Genomic DNA, 18,214 nt, shown 5'->3' on the forward strand with positions numbered 1-18,214 from the left:
ATATTTAAATTTTTTATTTATTAATTGATTTTGAGAGAGAGAGAAACATTGATTTTGTTTCCACTTATTTATGCATTCATTGATTGACTCTGGTATGTGCCCTGACCAGGGATCAAACCCACAACCTTGGCATATTGGGACAATGCTCTAACCAATTGAGCTACCCAGCAAGGGCTATTCTGGACATTTTATATAAATTAAATTAAATCTGGTCTATTGTGTCTGTCATCTTTGACTCATAATGTTTTCAAATTTCCTCCAAGTTGAAGTATGTATCATTACTTTGTTCCATTTTATTCCAGTATTTGTATTTCATGATTGGGATATACCACAGTGTATTTATCCATTCATCTATTGGGCATTTGTATATGATTTCTTAATAGCACAGTAGCACTTTAAGTATTATTACTGTTTTTGAAATCCTAACAAGTGTTATATAAAATGCAGATGGATGCTATAGACGGCTGGCAGGAAATACCAGTTTGTTTCTACCTGTTAAATAGGACTGCAGGTGTTCTCTTTAGATATCCACAGTAATAGTTGGGCATTTGGAAATTATCTTTGAAATCAAAGTACAAAATATGTTAATGATATATTATTCTTGGTTATGGCCTACAATTTCCTTGTAAGGAAAATATTAACCATATAAATAAACAGTTTCCAGATAAATAAATCCGCAGAGTGTGCTATAGTGTTTGTGCTGTAATTCTCGTGTCTCTCATTTTCCTTTTGTTCCTCCCCTCTCCCACGCGCATCATCCACAGTGCGCACACAGGGCATGGGAGCCATGGGCAACGCAGCAGAACAGGGTGGCCGTGCTGTCTGGCACCCGGCCACCTGCTGCACGTCTCTGTGTTAGTACTTTTTGGCTGTGTGGCTTGGGCCAGTTACTAAACTCCTTTGTCTCAGTTTCCTCATCAATAAAATGGGAATACGATGGGAATATCAACTGCATAGGCTTGTTGAGAAAATTAAATGGATTAGTGCAGGTGAAGTGTCTGGTACTACATGGAACATGCTCACTAATATTGGCTGTAGTCAGCAGTTAGTGTTACATAGTTACTAAGTTGTGTGCGGCTCACTTGGAAGTCACTAAGGTTAATTTGGTGAGCTACTTAATGAACATTGATCCATGACCTTTTTTACCTTAAATAAATATGCACATTTTTGTCTGTCATTTCACCAGCCTTCATGAGTGAACTCAAATAAATTATGTTTATAAAAGGGAGGAGAAATGTTCGAACCCAGAGATGAGGAAGGTGAACTTAAGAGGAGAACAGTAGGAAGTCGAAGGTAAAATAACTGAACTTCCTAAGTTCCAACATACTTCCTTTCATGTGGTAATAATTATTTTTTGAGTGAATGCATTTTTTTAATAGCTTGTTGGGGATGAGTTTTAGAATTGAAGTTTCCTTCAACTCCCTTTAAAATGTTAAATTTACTGTATTACCATTTGAAAAGTGCTGTTAATGTGTTTCTTACGATTGCCACCATTACCTAGAGAACCATGTACTAGTTAGTATACACTCCTGATTGTATTTCCTCAACAACTCATTTTTCACCTTTCAGACTTATTTTTTTTTTAGAATGTATACAGTATGGGAGCAATTTTAAAGTGTTGGAGATGAATATTTGTAAGAATTCACTTTTTAAGATGCTCATAGAGAATACTGTCACTACTGCCCATTTGGAAAGGGCACTAACAATGGCTTAGGGCCTGATCCTAGCTAGGAGCTTTACTTAAAATAATTTAGTCCTGGAAACAACAGTGCAAACAACAGTGCATGGTGCAGGGATAATCATCTTTACCATACAAGTGGGAAGTCAGGGCAACTGATCGTACTCTTATTTAGAGGAGTAGCCAGCATTCAAACCCAGGTTGTGTTCCCCCCTCTCACCACACCAGGGTATTACCTCTCCAGCTTATTAGAGCGCATTCCTCTCTAATGTTGCCAGTTTTCCTGTGTCCTTCAGGAGAAATCATGTTCCTGCCTAGTTGATCCTCAGCATATAGCTTTCTAGTGAAGTTTGAAGTGTTCTGATCTCCTGTCAACAAATATCAGATAGAATCACTTAAACATTTGCTGGTGGTTTTGAAACTTCAGCTCTCTCTCTCTTTTTAATGATTTTATTTACTTTTAGAGACAGGGGGAGGGAGGGAGAAAGAGGAGAGAAACATGAGTGTGGGAGACACACATCGATTGGCTGCCTCCCACACACCCCCAACCAGGGACATGGCCCGCAACCCAGGCATGTGCCCTGACTGGGAACCGAACCTGAGACTTGTTGGTTCACAGCCCAGCACCCAATCCATTGAGCCACACCAGCCAGGGTGAAACTTCATCTCTTTATACCTGGCATTATACTGAGGAAGTAGGAAAAAAAAATCTGGAAAAATGGGAGCCACTATTTTTTTTCTTTGTTATTTCTTCCATAATTAAATAGCATTATTGGGAATCAAAATTAGGCAAATGCATTACAAGTCAAACTATTTAAACATTGTTAATCATAGTAAAAACATCTATGTACTGTGTTTTAAATAGTTGGATAAACCAGAGCATAAATATTATACCATGTTTTCAGACACAACTTTTTATCATAGCCACTTTTATGTTACTATGCAAAATCTTTATAATTATTTTTATGTTGCTGAATATTTCATTTTCATATTTAACTACTTTCTATTATTGGATAATTTCTAAGTTTTTCTCCTAGTAGCACTGTATTGAACATCTTACATGCAGCTATTTAAATATTTTAGATTCCCTGAGTTTTTGAAATGTATCACCAAATTACTTTCCTAAAGTGTCTAACCAATTTACATTGCCTTCAGTTTCAGCATAGTCTTAACAGGTGTTACCAGCCTTTACTTCTGAATGTGGGAATATCATCCTAACCATGAACGCCCTATGCTCTGGTTTCCAGAAATGTACCGCGAGAGATACATTTACTGCCTGTATTCGTGCTCCCACTGAGTGCATGACCAAATGAATTTTGGAGAGGCTTACAATAGGCTTCAGAGAAGTCCTGCTCGAAAGACTAGACTTTGTTAATCAGCACTTCTAAAACTTATTTAAATCTGGAATTTATTTTTCTTGTAGAACCTATTAACAAACATCTTTGGGAAATGCCATTCTATATAATATCTCTGGGGAAAGGAGCTAGCCTTTGATTCAATAGAATACATATTAGGGAAATGATCTCATGCAGGAGGGACCGTGGGATGTTTTCTCCAATGGTAAAAGACCTAGCCTTGTTCATTCACTCACTAAATAAGTGTACTGTGAGCCTCCTATGTGTCAGACACTGTTCATCTTCTGGGGTTATAGCAGTGAATAAAATGAACAAGGCCCTGCCTCCAAGTAGGGGGTAAGGTGGGGAAATGGATATGACACGTTTAACCGCTTCGGGGAAGATTCCACATACCTGGCTTTGCATGGCATAGGCTTTCAGGTGAAGAATTTTAAAAGCCTACTGTAAACAATGCTGGTTCCTGATTTTAATGAAAAACAGACACATCATCGTTACCTCAAGAAGTTAATAGGCTACTGGGGAAGCAAATAATTATAAAGTGAGAAGATGGTGGTATATGCATAGTGTGCTACAGCAACATAAAGGAAGGACATCTAAGTCATACTTGGGGGGTTCCTAAATTATTTTTTAACTATAATGGGGATTTGGTCACTTAAGTGTTCTTAGGCACTGCCATCGACTGAACATGTGTTTGTTTCTGTGCAAGATTGCTGTGGACTACAATATCTGCATTGGCAAAGACAATATCTGCTTTTGTTTTAAAACATAAATTTCTTGCATTTGTCACTGGTTAGCTGTGTTGTGATCACACACAGTGTAAGCTTCATGTTCCTTCTCCATATGTCAGTATAGTCTTCATAAATCAGTCTTTACCTATTGCATTATGGAAAGGAAGCAAGACTAGGATAAAAATCCTACGTTGGGTACCTGTGAATTTCTGCTTTAAAAAAGTGACTACAGTATGGCAAGAAAAGTCAGTAAATCTATTAGCTATCCGGAAATGGCTGTACTGTAGCAGAAGGAGTTGCAAAGTAGAGCTTGGGCCCCATCCACCTGTCTTTGGTACCATCAAGTACTGAACAAGTTCTGACAGTCGTAGGATGTGATGGGGGAAAATGAAGCCCATAAAAACTGTGTGATTTAAAAAACAAATAGTAATTTAAAATTAAAGACATTGCTCACCACTGATTCAGAAGAAAGACAAGTTAGAAATATTGTCTGAGGGGAACAAGACAAGTCTTGGCCTATATAATTTTGATCGTGTTTCGTTGATGATGGAGGTAAAAGATGCTGTTAGCTCTGTTGCACAACAGGGTGAACTTGTCCTCTGCCCAGTAATTATCATGTGCTCATGTGCAAGAGAGACAGTCACCGAGAAGTCTGATGTAAAGACATCTTTCTGGGAAGCCCACAACGGTTATTTTGGGAGCAGAGGAAGAGTGAAGACATTGACAACTGTCTCCTCATGACCTTTCTGTCACTCCGCAAATCAGCTCTAGGTGCCATTTCCCCTTTTCCCTTAAATGGATGAATGTTTGTGTGATTTAGCATAAAGTTCATGCACTAAGAAAAGCAGGTGGACACAGATGCCTGTATCTTTCCACTCCATGTATCTTATTACCTTTAACTTCCTGCTAAAACCATGCTTTTATTTTTACCTTTCAAATATGAATTGCCATCACCGGGCTTAGCAAATGAAACGGATTACTTCAAGTAGTTTTGCACTCCAAATCCTTGACAGCTTTCCCAAAGGACAGGCAGTGTCTTTCAAAATCCTATTACAAGATTTTATTTGCAGGTGCTTACGAACAGACGGCTGAAAGCCTCCATGTTTTATTGCTACCCAACTTCATCAGGTCTGCTCGCTCTATTGAAAATTGTGGCAAAAATGATACACATCAGCTCTTTTATTCTTTTGCTACTACTCTGCACAAATAAAAGCATATTGGGGAATTTAATGAAGCAGTATGTCCTGGGAGGAAGCTTTGAGGATTTGGAGTGTATGACTATTTGTCTTTAATACTGAAGGTTTTCGTGTAAAACAGATGGGCATGAACAAAATAAGGATCCTGCAGATAGGCCACTGCTTGCCATGTCTGTATTTAAATCACACAAATGTCTGTGTAAGCAGTGACTGCAGATGCATTCAGTGATGACGTTAGAGGATTTCTGAGTGTGCCAAGCAGTAATCGGGACAATAAAAACTATGGCAGAGCCCCTGGAACTGTGAGACTGTTTTGGAGGAAGTCTGTTAACTCAGGAAGTAGGGACGGTAGTAGTCAAGAAAAACATCAGGGAGGGGGGAATTGGATTATTCAACAAATTAATGCACGCTTTCCAAGGACACATGCTGGGGATCTGTGCTGCGTGGGAGGCCACATCTCAGCTTGCTTTGGCCTTTACGTGCAGAGCTGGCTTCTCACTGGGATCCGGGAAAGGCAGCGTGGATCTGCATGGCAGACACCTCAGCTCACACAAAAGATGGCGCTTATATGCCGGTCATTAGGTGTGGGCTTCAGGTTATTGTAATTCCCAGCCAACCAGTTTTAAGTCTCCTGTATTCCTGGCCTGTAGGAGTATAAGCCTGTGTCAGGGATAATCTTGATTCTGCTTAAATTTCTAAGCTTCAATACATCATTATTAGTAATGAGTACTTGCAAACCAATAAAAACACATACGTGTGAACAGTGCTATGGTTGTGAATTTCTGGCCTGCGTGCTATTGGAGTCGACTCTGGTTTGTCCCTTTTTTTTTTCTTTTAACACTGCCTGTACATGAGTTCTCTTGGACCAGCCTCCCAGGTTGCCACTTATTGGCTCGAATGTAGGAGAAGGCACGTCTCTGGCTTACTCTGGGGACATGAGAAGGGAGCCTGTAGTCATTTAGCTCAACAATTCCAAGCTGCAGCAATTCTAGATGTATGTGACCAGTTGATACTTAGTATTGGTAGGACTCTTGCTAATAACATCAGTGTGAAAATACTGTTCTAGTCGCTTAGTAAATACAGCCCTGCGTTAATTGTGTCAGAAAACAAAGGGAGCTGTATTTCCTGTTTCCCAAGACAGAATGCTCCCTTCCTAACTGGAGCAGTCATACGTCTTTAGTACCAAGGAATCTCAATGGATATGACATGAGAAATGACTGATTTTTTTTTTTAACCCAACCCAATGTTCTATTTGTTTACTACTACTGAGCGTTTCTGAATAAGATCATTCTTGTTTGGCAGTCAGGATTTCCCCATCGCAGCTAGCAAGAGTTTTAGTATGTTCTGGGCACAAAACGCATTCTATTTTAGATACCAAAGGATCATTTTTTTAGTGTTTGCTTCAGAAGTTTTACGAGGTAATTTAAACATATCTCACAACTGTTCGCTCAATGGTCCCCCATCTCTATTCCTGCAGTACTTTTTTACACATCGCCGTTTTGGCGTCACTCGTGATCTCATGAAATCTGCCTTTTGTGACAAACTAGAGTTCAGTGAGGGCCGTGGCTTACCTCACCTGGCCTTGAATCTCAGGGACTTTTTATAGCACTTAGTGTTTGAAGAATCAACAGGTCTTATTTGAAGAGCATTGTCTGAAAATCAAGTAACTTCTTTGTTTAATTGACTTCAACTGTTTTGTAGTACATTTCCCATTATTTTCACACCATGGCTACCAAACTCTGGTGTATCAAGGAAAGATTCATAGCATTAGGTAATACTGTTATTAGATTATTATAAGTATCTTTTGGGAAGCTTTGTACCTCTATTTTTTTCAAATTTCTATTTATTGGTTATAGAAATAGAAAGGAGGAGAGAGAAAGAGAAGCATCAATTTGTGCATTCATTGGTTGATTTTTGTATGTGCCCTGACAGGGGATCGAACTCACAATCTTGATTTATCAGGACAATGCTCTAACCAGATGAGCTATGCAGCCAGGACATATGTGTCTGTCCTCTTTGGAGAAGTGTCTATTCAGATCCTTTGTCTATTTTTTAGTTGGACTTTTTATGGCGTTGAGTTTTATAAGTTCTTTATAAATTTTGGGTATTAACCCCTTATCAGATGTATCAGTAAATATGTTCTCCTATTCCATGGGTTGTCTTTTTATTTTGTTGATGGTTTCCTTTGCTGTGCAAAAACTTGTAGTTTGATGTAGTTAATTTTTTTATTTTGTTTTTCTTGCCTGAGGAGATAATATCAGAAAAAAATATTGCTACCAGCGATGTCCAAGATTTTACTGCCTATTTTTCTTCTGGGATTTTATGGTTCAAGTCTAACATTTAAGTCTTCAATCCATTTTGAATTTATTCGTGTGTGTAGTGTAAGAAGGTGGTCTCGTTTCATTTTTCTGCACATGTCTGTTCAATTTTCCCAACATCATTTATTGAATGAACTGTCTTTAATGTATTGTATGTGTTTGCCTCTTCTGTCAAATATTAAGTGACTATAAAGTCATGGGCTTGTTTCTGGGCTCTCTGTTTTGTTCCATTGGTGTATGTGTGTGTGTGTGCGTGTGCATGTGCGTGTGTGTATAAGAAAGAGAGAGGAAGGGGGAGACAGAAACATCAATTGATTGTCCCACTTATTTATGTATTCATTGGTTGATTCTTGTATGTACTTTGACTGGGAATCAAACCCACAACCTTGGTGTATCAGGACAATGCTCTAACCAGATGAGCTATGCAGCCAGGACATATGTGTCTGTTTTTAATGCCAGTGCTATGCTATTTTGATTACTGTGACCTTCTAGTATATTTTTATATTAGGTGGTATGATTCTTCCAACTTTGTTCTTTCCTCAAGATTGCTGTTGCTTATTCAGGGTCTTTTGTGGTTTCATATAAATTTTTAGAATATTCCAGTTCTGTAAAATATGTGATTGGTATCTTGGTAGGAATTGCATTGAATGTATAGATTGCTTTGGGAAGCGTGGACATTTTAATGATGTTAATTCTTTGTATCCATGAACATGGTATATGCTTCCACTTACTTGTATCCTCTTCAGTTTTCTTCTAACTGGATTTTGGACCCTACTCACTTACATATTTGAGACCTAGTAGACTCTTTTTGTCTTAAGTATAGATTATTACTGTTGCCTGTCTGATCTTTTTCTGTCTTCCTAATCCTTCCTGCCCTGCCTGTTTTTGTGAAGTAGAATCACATCTGTTAGACCTCTTCCTGCCTGATTGGTCCCCTGTTTACCCTGTTATTTGATGCTCTCCAGAGATACCTGATCTCACCTAACTAGTTGTAACATACCTTTGTCAACCTTTGTGTGTTACTGTTATCTACAGATACTTTTACTTGGCGACTGTATCTTCATTAGAAATGACGTGGAAAGATAGGGTAAAACTTTATAGGTTTATTTCCTTAAAAACACATGCCCCAAGTAGAGTGTATCAAATTCACTGGAAGGCCTTGGGTTTAACTATTAGGGCTCATAGTAAATGTGGAGACTATGACATAGTTGCCTGTACTTTGACTTCTGTAAGAGATATTATGGAAGTTTGTTTGTTTGGTTTTTTTCTCTCTGCTGTATAAAATGGTGCATATTTCAAAGTAGTGAAGATGTTAAACATTCTTCCTCCTAACCTTAAGGGTATAAGACAAACATGAGGTAGATGTCAGCTGTGTTCTGACTTAGAATTTTTTAAATGTTTTCTGGAGTCTATTACTATATGAAAAATTGTAATTCTGCCTTCTACATTATTAACTTTGTGTAAGTGTACAAAAAGACTGTATAATGTGAATGTCACTATAAACATATTCACACCTTTATTTTTTAAATGAAAACAACTTCATTGTGGAAAATTTTAAACCTCCATTTTACCTATTGTTGGAAATTTTTATTTCTTTGTGTACATCCAAGTTTGTCTGGTATCATATTCTTTCTGCCTGAAGAACTTTCTTTAACAGTTTTTGTAATTTTGGTTTGCTGCTAGTAAATACTATTAGGTTTTGTTTATCTGGAAAAGTCTTCATTTCTCACATACTTTTTCTCTGGGTACAGAATCTGTGTAAATAGTGATTTAAAAAATTCTTTCAGGCCCTGGCTGGTGTGGCTCAGTAGATTGAGCTCCATCCTTCAAACCAAAGGATCGCTGGTTTGATTCCCAATCAGGGCACATGCCTGGGTTGTGGGCCAGGTCCCCAGTAGGGGCAAGCACACATTGATGTTTCCCTCTCTTTCTCCTTCCCTTCCCTTCTCTCTAAAAATAAATAAATAAAATCTTTTCAAAAAATAAAAAATTCTTTCAGTAATTTAAAGATATCATTCCATGTTTTTTTGTGTTTTTTTTGCTTTGTATAGTATCTGACAAGAAGTTTGCTTAATTTGTGTTTCTCTCTATAATGTGTCTTGGTCTCCCCTTTTGCTGCTATCAAGATGATCTCTCTCTCTGCTTTTCCGCAGTTAGAATACATGGAGAGTGTGTGTGTGTGTGTGTGTGTGTGTGTGCTCCTGCATCCATGTGTGTTGATCCTGTTTGTATTAATCCTGGATTCTTTCTGAGCTTCTTGGGTCTCTGCTTTGATTTCTTTTGTTATTTTGGAAAATTCTCAGTCATTATTTCATCTAACATTGTGTCTGTCTTCTCCGTCTGGGATTCCAGTGACACACATGTTAGATGCTTTGGTATGGTCCTATAATTCTTGTATGCTCTGTTCTGGGTTTTAAATTTTCACTTTTTTTTCTTTGTGTTTCACTTTGAATAATTTCTATTGACCTATCCTTGAGTTTATTGATTCTTTCCTTGGCTATGTGTATTCTACTGATGAGCCTGACCATGCATTCTTTACCTCTGTTACCATGTTTTTTAATTTCAGCATTTCCTTAACTCTTCCTTACAGTTTCCAACTTTCTGCCAGGGTTTGAGGACTCAGGTTTCAGAAATAGGTTTGCCAGTTATTTTCTCTGAACTGTGATTTTCTCTTTTACTAACTAAAAAAAATTGGAAATATAGAATAATAACAGAATTGTTTTGAGGATCAAAAAAGTTGGAAATATAGAATAATAACTAACAGAATTGTTTTGAGGATCAAATGAGGTTCCTTGGGCAAGTACCCTCTTCCCCTTCCCTGAATCTCAATGGCTCTTATTGAAAGGCTTGGACTGTGTTATTACTTTGGTCCTATTTAGTTCCTAAATTGTATGATTCTGTGAAGCGAAAGGGGCCTAACACTTATTGACAGCCTATATTAATCTCATGTAGCATTTGATAAGGGGATAAAAATCACATTTAAAAAATGCTTTTGCAAAACATTTTACTTTTGCTAGGTCTATGTGGATTTTAATAAGAAGAAGGAGACAGCACTAAATGCAATTGCCACTTGGTTAAATCTGTTAAGGAATCATTCAGCTTTTTCAACAGTGGGTTTCTTGACTCGTTTGAGAAATTTTATGGTTTGTAAAACATCTCACTTTCTTTCCTGTACCTATAGGATTTTAAATTATTGGGTTGGCACCCAGATTTTTCAATGTGAGAAAAAAAGCTAATGGACCTTTTTGCTCTTTACTGAGTCTTGCAAATGAATGATATTCTCATTGGATTTAGCTTTGCAACCACACTCTTGGGTTCAAATTCTAATTGCACAGCTGTGAACCTTGGGCTGATTATTTACCTTTAGAGCCTGAGTTTTCTGTATCTGTGAAATAGGGTTGATACCTACATCAGAGAGCTGTTTTGAAGGTAGAATCATAATGTATGTAAAACTTTGGGTATAATTCCTAGTTAGTAGCAATCGGTGTATTAAAACAGTAGCTAAAATGAAATTTGCCACCGTTGTTTTTAGTTAAATGTTTAGTTCATATAAGGGGAAAAGCAAGGTTTACATTCTTTTTATTCCTCTTAGTGGAAAGGGTAGTTTAACAATAGGGAGAGGGTTAACCGAAAAGTCAGTGTTGCTGAATGAGAATAACAGCCAAGAATTAGTGCGTCCTGTGTGACAGGTGCTCACATTTAATCCTCAGAGCAGCCCTATGGAGTCAGCTGCCCCTCCTCTAAGGAGCTTTTCTTCGTCTTCGTGAGGGTGGCCACCCCCATCCTTTGTGTTCTCCTCTGCTTTGTCTTCTGCCACTGACTCTTAGATGTAACCCCTACCCCCTCTCCATTTCTCACCCCCACTGACGGGGTCTCCGTCAGTATTTGGCCCAGCAGTGGCCCCACAGTAAGTTGAATTGAATTGCTGAGATGTTGAATCTTTGTGTATTTTCTGGTCAAGGCTGAAATCCCATTTTCTTTATGTTACAGATGAAAATTAAAGCATTAAAGGTCAAATGTTGTCTGAGGCAAAAAAAACCCCACAAAGAAAATAGTTTGGTTAAAGAAAGTGCTCAATCCATAAGTGGCCCTTCGGACCCTCCTCCCCAGTACATACTGTTTGTTAAGAGAAACAAATGTAGTATTTTAAAGGAGCTGTTGCTCTGGAAATTACCTTTGAGTAAATGTAATGCATTTCAAAGAGGTGTCGAAATTCGGTGTTTCTAAGCAGTTTTACTGTAATGGGTATTATTGGATGTAGAAATTATTTAATACAAAGAAACATTCCTTAGTCATACCGTGAGCAACTGTCATCCAAAACACAGCCCATAATATAGGCCTTCTTATTTGAATGACACAGGAAAGAATGCCAAATTATGTTTACAGTTCCTTTTCTTGTCATGACAAAAATTGTCACAAAACTGCATCCCTGACCGTAGATTTTTAGAGTTGGAAGGAACCAACCAGATCCAGTCTAATTCCTTCCTGCCATGCAGAGGTATGAAGCAGTTCCTCTAAAGCCATGCAGCTGACTAATGACAGAGCCGGGCAGAGAACAGAGCCCCTTATCCATTTGCCATAATGTTACGGTCCTCTGGAAAAAAACTGCCTACTCACTCTTGGTTTTTACTGCTAGAGTCTCGGGGTAAGGTTTTTTCCATGACTAACTCATGCTCTTTGGTTTTCTTGTGTGGGCGTCTGGGAGCCAGCTATCAAGGGTGGTGCTTTTTTGTTGTTGTTGTTGAACAATTGAGCCATGTAAGGCACCAAACAAGGAAAAGACATTTGTCTAGTTAGCACTTAAGGGGTCAGGAAGAAGTGGTTGGAGCTCAAACTCGCCACCCTCAATGTTGACGGGCAGGTGTTCAAGGTTGAGTTTCTTAACCTGGAGTCTCAGTTCCCTAAATATTTATGAAAATTATGCAAATATATGCTTACTTCCCAAGAAGTGCATCTGCAGCTTTCATCAAGTTATCAAAGGGTACATCATTAAAAACCATTGTTTTGAGAGAGAGGAAAAGCGAAGCAAACCTGATTAAGGACTGGTTCCCCACTCTTGCACTCTCAATTCAAATTATACTAGAGGACTTCCTCAGCTCCAGCCGCCTCCCTCTTGGGCCCCTTCCTACTGATAGGCCTTCCCCAGATGGCGTCCTGGATCTTGCCGTGGAAGCCACCGGAGGCCCCAACCCTCTTTTTGCAGGACTTCTCCCACAGGTTTCCCAAGCCTACCTTCTCTCTCCCTTCTCTGCTTACTGCTTCCAGGAGAGGGTATGAGAGTCAGGCATTTTTGTTCATTAGAAACCTCGAGTGCTATTTCAGCTACAGTGTGGTTCAAAGGAATGTATGAGCTGATTTAAGAATCTAAGACAGTAGCTGTAAGAAAAATGTCACCCAAATTCCAATCTAATACTTTGCAAATGAACTCTTAGAATTCCTCTAGTTCTTTAGTTCAGCAAACTCTGTGTTTGATATAGAAGCTCTTGACATTTTCCAGGAACAGAATGAAAATTTGTGGATGATGATTTCGGAGTTGCCCAGATCTGTCTATAAAATTGTCTTAATTTAGTTTTTCTCCCTGAATTTTATAAGACTTAGAAAAATCTACCTCTCAATGGGAATTCATTTTAATGGGCTTCCTTCCTAGGAGAGAACATACAGAACGCACATTCTAAATTTTCGAATCTGGCATCTGGACACACGGAGAAAAAGCTACCACTAAGGTTGAACTTGGAAGAATTTGCTCATTTGTTTATTCATATTAAAAACCCCATAATGAGTACCTGTCATGAACCCTCAGGCACTGTGTTAGATGCTGAGAAATGAGAAGTGGTCTCTTTCGAAGCTCATGATCTGCTGACACAGCTCAGCAAATAACCGTTCAGCATGCTGAGTACTCGACTAGAGGTAGCCACACAGCACTGGAATCGGTACTGCGCCTGGCCAGGGAGAGGGGTGGGAGTGAGGGTCAACTTCACAGAACGCTGACAGGTATTGAAGGTGCATCTTCAAGGGTTAATAGAAACTTATCAGGCAAAGAAGGGGTCTAGGTACAAATGGTAGGTTTACTTATGCTATCCTAATTTTAACTGAAGTTAACACTTGCCACTCTCTCATTTTATATTTTTGATTAGAGCTCCAAACGAGAATGGAAGCCACTAGAAGATCGTAGCTGCACAGACATACCGTGGCTGCTGCTTTTTATCCTCTTCTGCATTGGGATGGTAAGGAAACCCCCAGGGGATCAGAACCTGCACTAAGATCCGAGGGAGTGATGGGGAAGTGGTTTAAAGAGGAAGCTTGTTATCTGTCTATTTACTTATTTAGTTTTAATTCCACCTGAATTGCTTCTACAGCTGGAGGTTGTAGAATACCACTGAAGCACGTTATTTTTCTTCCATACAATTTACTAGTACTATCTGGTACCCTCTGATATTTTTTTTATACATCAAAAGAGATCAAAATTTAAGAAGCAGGTAGGACTCATATATCTCTTTGACCATATCATTTCAGAAAGCCAGATCATTTTACATATATCTCTGCAAATTCTGATCTTAAGGGGGTGGTGCACTGGCCGTGGAAGTCAAGAGTCCTGAGTATTTATCCAACCTGGTTACACACACCTGATGGCTATTTTCGTGTCAGTCAGTCTTCCTCTCAGGGGCTCGGTATTCCTTTGCATAAAATTGGAGGTTTTGCTAGCTGGTATCTGCAGTGCTTCCAGGTCGGATATTTTTTTAGTTCTTCCTGGAGGGGGAGGCTGTTCGCTCACTGCCTCTTCCTCGTTCTGCCCACACCGGGCCCCTGCTGCCTGCTGTGTCTACTGTAGTGAGTGGCACCTCTTAGCTGAGATCCAGGAACCTGGTGACTTTCCTAAGGGTGTAGAGGTGTAGGAGTAGAGTCCCAGGTGCAAAGTGGTAGGAGTGTCCTCATCCCAGTTGCCACACCCACTCTGCCCTGCAGGGGTTTCTGATACAGGCTTCCCAGACTTCAGAGTCACTGCCTGGGTGCTGGGCTGGAAACAAGATAGAAAACAGCTGGTGTAGCGCTAACTGGTGTTTACAGCTAGAAAAGACTTGGAAATCCTCACGTGGTCCGTGGCCCTTGTTTTACAGATCAAAAACATCAGATGCAGAGATGGATAGGACCATCCTAAGGCCACGCTGCTAGTTAATGACAGAGCTGGGGACAGAGCCCCAGTCTCATAGCGTCCAGGCTGGTGCTCTTTCTGCTGCCTTGTTTCTTCTTCCTCAGAACTGAGCAGGCAGGATTGTTCTCTTCCATAGTCTTTACAGCGCAAACCAAAATCAGGCTAGCTCAGGCAGCCCTTCTCCATTGTGTGTAGTATGTTTACCCTGCCCCCTTTTCATAACTTTCACAGAGGTTCCTTAGGAAATTCTTAATTCTGTGTCTCTCTCTATAACTGTCCACTGCACAAATGCCATTTGAGAACCACAGAACAGCCCAAACTGTGGCTACGAGGCCTACTGGTAGGTACCGGTTCTGCCCTTGAACCAAGGGAAAGAAAGTAAATTTTAATTAGATATAATGAATTCAGCAAGATAAGGGGTATTCGTTTTAAAGAAAGTAGTTCAGTTTCAGCAAACCCAGGGTATTTGGAAAAGTCATAAGACCACTTCCTAATTCAGGACTTCTAAGATAGTGTTCAAGAGTCTGCTTCGTTTAATGGAGTGGCATCTGAAATGCAGCATGCATGAATATGCACGGAGTGTGAAAAAGTCTGTGCTAACTTTTAGAATTAGTCCGTGACCTGTCCCCACCCCTGAATTTAACTCTGGGACAAAAAGCAGCTGGCCTTTCAAAATTATGTTTATAAAAACATGTAACTGCCACCCAAGATGCTTTTGATTTCCTGTGCTAAAATAGCTCAGGAAAATGCAATTACTAATGTTAATAGACTGACTTGGGAGTAAGGAGATGTTTGCTTACTGAAATGTTTTAATGCAGCGGTAACAAATATAATGTTGATTTCAGTGCGATGATGATTAAGACCCACTGTGTGCACTTTTTAAGTGCAGAAATAGCGTGAATTTGGAATGATGTTTTTAATGGATTACCTTCATGGAGGTGAGCCAACCTCAAATTTTGTCATGTGAAACTAGAGAAATCTCAAAGTTCTATTGCCCACCCTACAGGCACAACAGTAGTTCAAGGTTTGTCTTCTATTTATTTTTGTCTACATATATTCATATATTTCAAAGATTTTTTCCTTTGATTTCATTCTGTTACTACTGTAAAGAGAAATGGTCAATAAACATGGAGCATTAACACATGCTTGAGGCTCTCATACACATATTTACCTCATTCAATTCTCCAAGCAGCCTGTGAGATAGGTTTTGTCCCCAGTGTACAGACAAGGCACGGTGAGGTGAAATACTAGCCTATCTAAGAATGCACTGATGGTCCTAAGTGGCAAAGACAGAGTAGGACCTGGAACTTGCTGCCTGTGTTCTTGTCACATTGTGGCCCAGCAATGCTGCTTTAGTCTTTCTCAGTCATCGTGCAGCCTAACGTTCAACCCAAACCCTTACCCACTCCCTTTACCTGCAGTTCTCTGCCAGTTCTCTGCCAGTTCTCTGCTCACCTCTTGGGAACTCACCTCCAGCTCTGAAATATCTTAAGATCTTGTCTTCTTTTACTCATCCTCTCCATTTAATATTTTTATAAATACATGTTCATTCTTCCATAAATATTTGTACTGCTCTTTTATTTCTCCCCTTACTTCGAGGTTTCTCCATGCTTGAATGGCCCAGAACTTAGGGTATTTTTCCAAGTAAATTGCTATCAGCCTGCTTTAGAGCTATCGCTTTCCACATAAACTTTCATCAATTTTTTGAAATTATTGGGCATATGCTTAATGTGCTGTAAAAAGAATTACATGTAACATTGTGCTTCTAAATTTTTGCTTTTCACTGAAGTTGTAAAAAAGGGTCTTCAACTTTACCTGCACATTAGAATCAGCTGAGAGCTTTTATAAAACACTCGTTTCTGGGTCCCACCCAGAGTGATTCTGACTTAATCTCTGATTCTGTGCTCCGCCAAGGTTGAGACCCACTGTTGTAGGCGCTGGTAGACCACTGAGGAGTTTTGAGCAAGAAATGATGAGATTTAGGTTTAGAAAGATGGCCCTGGTCGTCAGGAGCCATTGTCCCGGAGACAGAGATTTCAGGTGGTCCACTGTGGGAGCTGAGGCAGGAGACCAGATCAGAGGTGAAGACCTGAAATAAGAAGAGGAGGAGAGATTTTGAAAAGTAGAATCTGGCCCTCACTGGTGTGGTTCAATGGGTTGGGCATCACTCCGGGGACCGAAAGGTCGCCAGTTTGATTCCTGGTCAGGGCACGTGCCTGGGCTGCAGGCCAGGTCTCTGGTTGGGGGGCATGCGAGTCTTTATCTCGTACACTGATGTTTCTCTCCCTGTCTTCCCTTCTCTCTAAAAATAAATACACAAATAAATCTTTTTAAAAACTTTAAAAAGTAGGATTTGGTGGCATCAATGTTGCAGGCAAGTGAGGGGTTGATTAAGGGTGACTAAGAGGTGCTCGTGTTAGAAGTTCTGGGTAGGGTTTTCAGTTCAAACCCTACATCATCTCCTCATAGGTTCTAAACTGTGGCCTCTGTGCACCTGAGGAAACAAGGATGGGGTGGATGAACAGTATTGCCGTATTATGCCTTGTATAATGCACTCCTGAATATAATACACACCCATGTTTTGGGCCCAAACTTTCAGGAAAAAAAAATCCTTCGTTTTAATTTTTTAATCCAAGTATTTACTTATTTATATTTAGAGACAAAACTGATTATCATATTCCGTGGTATTATTTGCATACAGATATCATTATTGCTTTCTAGAGTTACACTTTTAACGCATAGGCATAAATAAAAGAATTAAAGACATTTATATAGATACAGAATTAGTACTACCCGTGTATAATGTGCATCCTATTTTTCCCTCTAAAATTTGGGCAAAAAGTGTGCATTATACTTGGCAAAATATGGTACTTTACTAGTAGCCGAGCAGATACCTGATTATATCCTTAGTGCTCCATTGTCAAATGACTTGCGGAATACAGCTTGGGCTAGAGGTCCTGTCTCCATCTTGGATGGTCTGACCTCATTCGGTCTCAGGGAGAAGAACATATGAGAAGAGGAGAGAAGAGAGGTCTACCTGGACCAAATCAGCCCAGATCAACTACTATAAAAAGACAGGAAAGTTTAGGAGTGTCTGCCATGGAAAATGAAAGCTACAAAAACCCCCAGCAACTTACCCTTGATACTGCTGCTTACTGTGTACTGGGTACCTTCTCTGCACTTGACACAGAAACGTATTTAATTTTCATAACTGCTCAATGAAGCAGACATTATCACCATTCCCATTTTACAGATAAGGGAACAGAACCATCAAGATATGTTATAACTTGTCTGTGGCAACGTTGAGCGCAGGAGAGAAAAGGAAGGTGAGGCTCCAAGAGATCTCTTTTTGTTGCCTAGAACTGGGAACAGAAGAAAAAGTTCAGAATGTGGGCCTGTAGCACACACCTCAACTACCAGTAAAGTGCAGTCTAATTGATATTTTAGACTCTGGGCAAATAGTTGAGCATTACCACTTCCTCCAGTAGAGAGTTAGGAATCTAGGGTGATGGCCAGAGCGTGGGTAGAGGAGAACTGAAAAATCCTCTCACTCCGTACCTTACATGTGCGGTCTGGTAAATAGCAACACTTACATGGGAGACAGGGTATATACAGGAAAGGCAAACGGTTGGGCGAAACGAGGGATCGAGAGGATGACGTTGGCACCTAAAATGTATGGGTAAGGATAAGCAGTTGGAAATGCAGGGTTGAAATTTGGAAGAATGGTCTGGACTTGGACTGGATTTTTAGGAGACTTCATTGCATAGTTCTTCCCTTCACACTGCTTTC

General features: G+C 39.6%; 1 protein-coding gene across 3 annotated transcripts in view; it reads left to right on the forward strand.

Annotated features, from left to right (window-relative positions):
- The window catches only part of SLC44A1 (solute carrier family 44 member 1), a 171,879-nt gene that overhangs the window by 30,721 nt on the left and 122,944 nt on the right, over window positions 1–18,214 (forward strand). For all 3 annotated transcript variants that reach the window (XM_036021993.1, XM_028506228.2, XM_036021992.1), the window contains exon 2: window positions 13,410–13,499. In XM_036021993.1, the coding sequence (XP_035877886.1) occupies window positions 13,410–13,499 (90 nt within the window). The remainder of the gene's footprint in view (window positions 1–13,409; window positions 13,500–18,214) is intronic.

The sequence above is a fragment of the Phyllostomus discolor genome, chromosome 3 (genome assembly GCF_004126475.2).
Source record: "Phyllostomus discolor isolate MPI-MPIP mPhyDis1 chromosome 3, mPhyDis1.pri.v3, whole genome shotgun sequence".
Lineage (NCBI taxonomy): Eukaryota > Metazoa > Chordata > Mammalia > Chiroptera > Phyllostomidae > Phyllostomus > Phyllostomus discolor.